Below are 9,540 nucleotides of genomic sequence, written 5' to 3' on the forward strand. Positions count from 1 at the left end.
CATCCTCTTGTTCTTAGTGTTTGTAAACCATTAGAGGAGTAACATTTGTGACTCTAAGCTTTCTAAAGTCAACAGAAGGAGGAATTGAGATTGTTATTGCTACATAACAATCAAGGTATGATCTTAAACCTATTCTCATGTTAATATGATTACTTGAATGCTAGAATTAGGGTTTATAGTCTTGGATAACTTGCATGTACAATAGAGAAACCTAGATCCAAGCATTAGGGTTTGTATGAGCACATAGGATGTTCTTATGACCAAAACCCATCAATATATATATATATATATATATATATATATATATATATATATATATATATATATAAGATTATATATTTTAACTTTAAATGTATTAACAGTTAAGAGTTCAAGAGCTTTGATATTAACATTTACCGTCTAGTAATGTTGAAAGCTTAAACTCATATTTTAACTATAAATATGCAATTTATTCCGTTGTTAAGTTTAAACTCATTGTACAAAATTATAAAAAAAATTTCAATTGAATTTTCAATCCTACTATTCACAAAAATCTTATTTATAAAACTCACATGTATGCTTTAAGTGCACAATAACACATAAATCTTAATTCACAAAACATCTTTATATATTATTATTAAAATGTACCAACCGAAATTACTGATAACCAATTAAGTTGGTACTAACTGTACTTAATATTTTAATAGTAACTAAAATTACATACAAACTATAATTGATACAGTACACGGTTTGAAAAAAAAAAATACCTACCAATTCTTTATTTGAAAATGAAAAATAATTTGATATCCAATTTATCAAAATTAAAATAGTTGGTTGCAGGAACATTGACTCACTTTATACACGTGTATACAAGATATAGTTTTCTATACTTAATGTAAGAAATTTATCGTTTTTTATTTTATATAATTTTTCGCGTGAATGGTACTGATAGATGATAGATGTTATATTTATTAATAAAATTATGAAAACATTTTTGTATATATATATTTTTTTGACTATTAACAGTTGTCGTTATTATTTTATTTTTTTGAACAACCGCAAGTTGTCGCTAATTATAATTTATTGATTGGCAGAAAAATTGAACTTTTAAAGACTTACGACGTTGACTTAAGCAAGGGAGGGTGTTAGGTGTATATAAATCATAGCATGCATGTTCAAATAATCAATCTCATGTCTTTTTAAAAATTCATTCATTCATACGTAATAATCGCTTGCCGACGCAGAGGTATTGTCAGTTGCACCAAATCCTTTGATTTTCTAGTCATGGCGTCAAGCAATTATTAGAGTTATAATCATCAATGATGTCCCTGTGCAGATGGCGCAAACAAGTGTACAGTTAGCCCCAATCGATGAGCATAAGTCCTTAACCCATGAGCAGCAGCAGGAAATCAGAATTTCGGTTGCTTCTCAAGGTCGCCCAAAACCTATTCCAGATCTACTTAATGGTAAATTCTACTACCCATTTTACTCTTTACTTCATGTACTGTTATTTTACACCACATTTAATACAAAAAAGACGATTCCTTTGCACTAGTGCTCCATTCTTGCGGATGGACGAAATAAGTGTTTATACTTTATACCTACCTGGCTACCTTTCCGTTTCTGTTTCCACTAGTCTCCTTCGGTAAACTTAACTACAAGAGTAAGTTATATTACATTCGACTTGTTTGAAAAGTGCTTCGTTTTGTAGAAATTCCACATGAAACGCGTTACTGTTTCCTAGAAAGTCTACATGGAATTGCATGATTTTCAGTTGTCATATATAATATGTTACTTTTAATATTCAAAGACACCAACACATAAAACGCTCGATTTCAGTGTGTTAATTAAACCAAATTGAAGTATTCAAAGTGGCTGTATGCACTAGAATTGATGCTTATTCATGGCGAAAAGTTAAAGAATATTACAAATATTGTCCCTGGATGAATTTGTGCTAACTTTGCATTGGAATTATTTTAAAGGAACTAGTAAAGAGAACATGAAAATTGCTATCCCTCTATATGAAGCATCTATTAGAGGTGATTGGAAAGCTGCTAAAGAGATTCTTGATGAAAGGCCAGAGTTGGTAAGGTATAGTGTCACTGGAAATAATGAAACAGCACTTCATGTCGCGGCATCCACAAAAAGCACCAAACAGGTTGAACAGTTCGTGGAAAATCTAATGACTAAGATGGAAAAAGAGGACCTCGAACTTAAAAATAACAGTTCCAACACTGCCCTCTGTTTAGCTGCTGCAGTTGGCAATGTTAAAATGGTTGAGCTTATGGTTAAAAAGTGCAGGGCCTTGGTGGCAATCACTGGTAGTGGAGGAATGACGCCACTATATATGGCTGCCTTGTTTGGACATTCTGAGGTGGTGAAGTATCTGTACAAAAATTCCCAAAAGCTGCGTGATGATTATTGGACACCTCAGAACCGTGGTTGGCTTCTTCAGAAATGTGTTGAGAATGATATGTTCGGTAAGAATTCTAGCATGGAATTATTACACCTACATATTTTGTTTGTTGTTTAATTAGTAAATTGTAACAATTTGGATAACTGGTCAACTTTTAATCAATCAACCTCCAAATTACCTTGGTGAACAAGGTTTAAGCGTGTGAGGGGATGAACAAAGAAACAGGGACAAAACAAGGGAAGGAAAACAAATTACTTGGTATGCAAGGTTTTTAGTGAGGAATTGAAACTAAAAACTTAGTGTTTTTTTTTAGTTTTAATTTTGTTATTACTCATCTTCATGTTCAGATAAGTAATCAACATGATAAAGTTTTACATAGGCTTTGGGTAACGAGCAACAGATACTAACCCTTTAAAACACTTATACTAATAGAAAGGAGACCTACTTCAAAACAATTACCGGGAAATATGGAAACTTCCCAAAAATACCCTTATGCCTAAAAAGCCCTTACCGTGAATTATACCAACATTTCCCCTAATTCAGAATTTATCACTTTCTTTACTCCCAACAAATCCCTCATTTGGGTCAGACGTCATTCCAACTAAATGTTCAGTCTATGCTTGGTTCAAAATAATTTTATGCTTCACAGTCTCAATATGTAGTATACTTCACAAAGTACCCGATGTTCATCATTCTTGCATTGAAATTTAGTAGTGCCTTTCCCTTCGGCCTTGTGAGTTGTTGGTGTTCCCACTGTAGTTCTTTTGAGAGTAGCTTGATTGCTCTTCGTTTTGCTTCTTACATCTTTCTGACCACTCTTGATGGTAAGAAGCAGCTTATTTTCTTCAACCTCACCTTGTCCTCGAATTCTTTCCTCATGAGCTATCAATCTCCTAACGACTTCTTCAATTGTCATGGTGTCTAGTAATGGAATTTTAAGGTTACAACTTCAATGTACTTGCGGAATTACTTAATGGTACATGCAACCTAAGGATCTATGTTATGTCTTTACAATTAATAGCAACATACAATGAACTAGTATAAGAACCCTAGATCATAATCAAAATTCATGAGATTATGGTTACATACCTTTGGAATATTTATAGCAAACAATTATTCGAAACCTTTCCTTTTAGTTTTCAAAAAGCAAGCGTTAACATCCCAAAATTCAATACCAAGAATTTCATTTTTAATTAAATAATTATAAAACCAATAAACAAAAAACATTCATAGAGTCATCCCATATCAAAACCAATATGTCAATAATCAAAATATGTCATAATAAAACAACATTAGAGTATAACCCCCAAACATCTCATGTGCAGAAATCATGGTGTGATGTTTTGCGATCATGTCGACTCCTTTTCTTTTAAAAAAGAGGTACCTTAGTGAGTTCCCCCATCATACTACATACCATACAATAAACATACTGACAAACATATCTGGGTGCACTTCGGTATCCTTTAACCGGTAACCACCTACTATATCTGGGTGATGGCCTACCCTTCGGTCACTTTCAACCGGTAACCGCCTAACATATTTGGGTGTTGGCCTACCCCTTCGATCTATTTCAACCGGTCACGGGGACTATTTCACCCCTACCATTGCCACATAATATCTTAACATATAAACACATAAATCACATACTGTCTAGCATATCTGGGTGTTGGCCTACCCCTTTGGTCTTTTCGACTGGATACGGGGTCTATTTCACCCCTACCACTACCACATAATAGCATAAGATATAAACACATACATCTCAATAAATAGTAGCATACCAGACAATCATCACAAAGACAATCGTCTCTACTGTAAACAACTACTAATGGGCGGGCATTGGTGCCTTCGACACATTTATACCGGGAAGGTAACTCACCTGAATGTTAAATATCGTGGTAAGAAATCTCTAACAGCTGATCTGCCGACTCCCGAGCTATTATTACCAAAATATCACTCAGTCAAAATCCAATAATCCTTCTTAGGGTAAAATAACCATTTTACCCCCGATCTAAACCAGTCTATGACTTAGGCCCAAATCCATAACATCAATGGTCCAATTCTATAAATCCTTTACAAGCCCACTTATAGCCCAATGTTTTAAATTAGGTCCAACTCCTCAAATGGGCCTTCCCTTAAGCCCAAACAAGTCCTTAGCCCAATAACTGACTTCTTATGGCCTACTAAGGCTCAATAGCTAAGAAGTCCAAGGATCTGCCCAAACCAAGGACCAAATGATGAAAACCCATATCCAGTGAGTACGCGGGGCGTATTCCTTTATACGCTGAGCGTACAACTTGCATGGCATGTATATTGTGCGTACGGGCTTGTATGCCCAATGTACTAACCTGTTAATCCATAAACTCCAAAAAGGCTTCCTCCCTTAAGACCTTAAGCTCCAAATACAAATCTGAGTCCAATAAAGTGTCTTAACTCATAAAGCCGATTGCTTGGTGGCTTGCAAACCACCAAATGGACCCAAACATGAAATATGGAAACTAACTTCCATGGAAATGACTAAAACTCATGCATGGCCATAATAAGACCTTCAAGATGGAAACTCTTCTATTCTTGGGGCTTATATAGCACTAAGGTTGGCAACCCTAAGCCTAGAAACAACTTTGGACCATAAAAATCCAATCTTGGGACCAAAAACGTCCAAAACACCATTATCGTAGATCTAAGCATACATGAGGCAAGTTGTGAGCTTTTTACCTCAAATGAGTACTAGATGATGATGATATCTCAGATCCTTGAGCTCAAGCTACACAAGTTCTTCTCACCAACTTCTTATTTCTCTTTCCATGCTCCAAACTACCAAAATGGGCTTCACACGATCAAATCACACAAAGATGAGGAATGTTAGGCTTTCTAGGGTTTCTGAGTTTGAAAGGCTAGTAAGGAAGCTAGGGTTTCAGACATATTGAGTATTTATATGATGTAAACCCTAAAAATTAGTGTTTTGAGTCTTCTCTTGTATGTTGTGCATACTCATTGGTACTTGCACATATGCGTATCAACCCCCTGCATCCAATGCTGCCACTACCCCCCACGTACGCCAAGCTTACGCCCAACACACGTCTTCAGACAACCCAAATATATAACAGCCCACTCACTAAGGGCCCAACTCAATAATTCAACCTTAATCTCATAGTCCAACAATTAATTACAAATAAATTGAATAATTACCATCACCTCAAATAACGAGTGTTATAGAAGCACCAAAAGTATGGTGTCTCTATAGTTCACACCCAAAACCTTAGAAGCTCAATAACGAAGAAGAGAGAGAGAACAATGAAGAAAATTTGCTTATATGCCTCGTAGGAATGTTATGCCCGAAATTTGCAAGGAAAGAGTCATATTTATAATTTAGGTAACTTGGAGATTAATCCAAATTTTAATTAATAATATATTATATTTAATCTTAGTTCAAAAAAAATTATCTGCAACCAAGAGGCTTCTAGAAATCCTAAAACCTCCTCCAAAACTGTTGGTACCATGGATGGTTCTAGAATTGCTTATTTTGTTCAAATGTTGAACAATTACAATCTATCTCTTGCACCTTTAATTAATTTCAATTAATTCCGAATTAATTATAAATTAATTTTGATTAAGAATTAATTAATTTTTATTGATTTCGTATTAATTTATCAATTATATAAATTAACAAATTAATTGTTTAACTATTGATCTCATATTAATTTATTAATTACATAATAAATTAACAAATCAATTATCTATTTCTAATTAATATGTTAATGATATAATATACTAACAAATCATTTTTTTTCTCTCCTAATGTTATTTCTTAGCTATTTATGGTTCCTAAGGCAATCCAAAAATGACTTTGCTTTTAACTAAATGAATATATCAATTTTGTTATGAACTTAGGCACATTAATCCTACATCTAGATCTACAAACCGTTCAATGGTTAAAGCAAATATGTAAGAATATAGACAGCACTGCCCCTAGTATTTCATGACAATGTAAGCCTCTTCCATCATGTCTCCCAAGGTTCAAATGCTACTTACTATGTTGTTGAACTTTGTAGAGAACTCATCTTGTCTCTTTTAATTTCCTTCATCTTCAAGATCTCAAACTCATCCTTACAGGACCAATACCCATGTATATGACTTGGAATGTGTCCCAAGCTTCTTTTGTTGTCTGCTTATCTGTCAACGACAACAAAATATCTTCAGGATAGTCAGGTAAATAACATCCATTGCCATCTTATCCCTGTTGACACTCATGGCATTCCGAGGGTTCTTTGCTTAATCGCTTGTTTGTTTTCACATATCTTAAGCCAGCATAAAATCCCTCATCTTGATGTCCCAAGCGGCATAATTACTTCTTGCTAACATTGTGTAATGGAACAATCATGGTTCTTTCTTTTGGCCTTCCATGTCGAGGTTGTACTATTTATTCTATAAACATGTTTAGCATTGATACCAAATGACATCAAATCAACCTGCAAATTACCTTGGTGCACAAGGTTTAGGTGTGTGGCATGAAGAACAAAAAGCAACATGGGAAGAACACGGGAAAAAAGGAGGACATGGGAAGGAAAATAAATTACTTGGTATCCAAGGTTTTATTGACAAATTGAAACTAAAAAGTAACTTAAAACATCAAACGAATTACCCTAGTTATACTTAATGGAAAAAGGAGTCCTGCTAAAACAGAATTACTAGGAAATATGCAAAGTTTAGAAACATACCCTTATGCCTAAAAAACCCTTATTAGGAATTATACCAACCAATATTAGTTGGTAGACATCGTTCTTGTTTTGATGATTATTGTTGCTTTGGCCATACCAATTCCCCAACATAATGACTGTTAAATCTCTTTTAGATATCGCACTAGACATAGTGCGAGAGCATGAAGAACTTAGTAGCAGTGGGATTGTACTTGCAGCTTTGGCTCGAAAGACTGATGCATTTGCTGAAATAAAATCTAATATCTTCATGAGAACCATAAAATGGGGTAAACATCTCTACCCCTTGATCTTGATTATACATCTTCCATCTCTTATTATTATCATCCATCAATTTTTACTTATTAAATATCTGGCATATATCCTCATTTTGCCTTCATTTCTGCTTGTTGCATTGAATTTTTACAGTCATATGTCGGAAGACGCAAGCTCGTGAAAAGGAAAGTAAAGCAAAAGCTTTGGAGATACTAAAAACCGTTTGGTGTTATATTGCTGAGAAGCCTAGGGAAGAAATTGATACCATACTCAGGGGACCCCCTGATCCTCCCGTTAAACGATATGAAAAGCCAGCTTTTGACAAGATAGATGAAGCTCTGCAACTACTAAAACACATGTCTGATAATATTGTCAAGATACCTATTGAAATACGTAACATAATCAAAGGACCAGTTGCAAGAAATCTTGAAGGTCTAGCGGGAAATGTACGTAAAAAGTACTCTTCTAGAGTACTATTTGTTGCCACAGAGGTGGGCAATACGAGATTCGTAGTTGAGCTCATGCGTCTATATCCTGATCTAGCGTGGAAAGTAAATGATAACAATCAAAGTATATTCCATGTTGCTGCCAGACATCGTCAAGCGGATATCTACAACCTATTGCATGAGATAGGCTTAAATAAGGATATGATTATTCCTCTCAAAGATCAAAACGAGGACAATATGTTGCATTTGGTTGCAAGGAGTGTGGAGAGAAAGCGACTTGAAGATGTGTCAGGAGGTGCGTTTCAGATGCAACGTGAACTACTATGGTTCAAGGTACATATTCCTAGCTCATTTCCTCCCCACACTTATAGGCTATCTTTCTTTGACATAAAGTAAGTTAACTAGAGGCATTTGTAGGAAGGAATTTAAGATACAACCGACTGATGTTTTGTTTTCAATCACTTGTTCTCATGCATGGCGGATATATGTATGACTTTGGGGGCTATAAAATTTCTCACCTTTTATGATAATAAATTCATTATTTACTTTTATTCGTTTTTATATTACGGTGGTGCCATGGGCTTCATGTGAGTAAACTATTTTTCTTTTCTATATCCAACGTACGTTTTTAAGAGAACAATCAGCCATAAACATGTGTTCTTTGCGATTGGCATGAATATTTTGGCACCTCAATCAAATTGATCTACTCGATTTATAATTCTATATATTTTGTAGGAAGTAGAGAAGATGGTCCTACCTTCTTATCGGGAACGGAAGAACAAAGATGGACTAACACCACGCGAGATATTCACCAAGGAGCACCAAGATCTAGTTGTAAAAGGTGAGGAATGGATGAAAGGAACAGCTAGTCAATGTATGGTGGTAGCGGCGCTTATTGCCACCATTGTCTTTGCTGCAGCTTTTACAGTTCCAGGTGGATACGATGAGACCAACGGTATCCCTTTCTTCCGCAGAAACGTAAGCTTTTTGATTTTCGTGGTGGCAGATGCCATATCTTTGTTCTCATCATCAGCTTCAATACTCACATTCTTATCCATTCTCACTTCTCGTTATGCGGAAGACGATTTCTTGGAATCATTACCTAGAAAACTGATGTTGGGTCTAGCAACACTTTACCTCTCAATAACAACCATGATGATTGCTTTTAGTGTTACCTTCTTTGTGCTATACCGCGAACATCTTAAATGGATACCAATCCTTGTCACAGTGATTGCTACCACGCCAGTCCTTCTCTTCGCTGCACTGCAATATCGTCTCTTAAAAGACGTAATTCACTCGACATATGGTTCAAGCTACCTCTTTCGGTCCAACAATCATCTTTACAATGAAAAGTCTAATTCTAACCATCGTTGTTTTCCGTTTAGGATCCCTTTCATTTCAAGATGTACTTCAAAAATATTAAAATTGTTGTAAGATTAACAATTGTAATATATTGTAATATAATTTAATATTTGTAATAATAATGGTTCTGTTTGATTCTATAAGACGAGACATAAAATTGTGACATTTTTGGTTTCGGAAGGCAATTTCAACCGGAGGCTTGTGGCTGGGAATGGGAAGACAAAAAGTATATTGACTCTTAACATTCTTATCTTCAATGCAATATTTTTCGTATAGGATGCATGAGAGCCTAGAAATCCGCTTTAATCAAATAAATAAATCCTTCACAGGCCAACGACTTGATTTACATTTACCACCCCATATGACGGTG

At 35.0% G+C, this 9,540-nt stretch overlaps 1 protein-coding gene across 1 annotated transcript; it reads left to right on the forward strand.

Moving 5' to 3' along the window:
* The first annotated feature begins 1,136 nt into the window (after positions 1 to 1,136).
* LOC145031797 (uncharacterized) lies at positions 1,137 to 9,335 on the forward strand. Its single transcript, XM_078980429.1, has 6 exons — positions 1,137 to 1,225; positions 1,316 to 1,445; positions 1,962 to 2,459; positions 7,245 to 7,376; positions 7,516 to 8,141; positions 8,544 to 9,335. Exons 2-6 carry the CDS (start codon positions 1,316 to 1,318, stop codon positions 9,240 to 9,242), a joined length of 2,085 nt encoding a protein of 694 aa, XP_078836555.1. The 5' UTR covers positions 1,137 to 1,225; the 3' UTR covers positions 9,243 to 9,335.
* Positions 9,336 to 9,540: the final 205 nt, after the last annotated feature.

The sequence above is a fragment of the Lactuca saligna genome, chromosome 2 (assembly GCF_052625555.1).
Source record: "Lactuca saligna cultivar CGN05327 chromosome 2, ASM5262555v1, whole genome shotgun sequence".
Classification (NCBI taxonomy): Eukaryota; Viridiplantae; Streptophyta; class Magnoliopsida; order Asterales; family Asteraceae; genus Lactuca; species Lactuca saligna.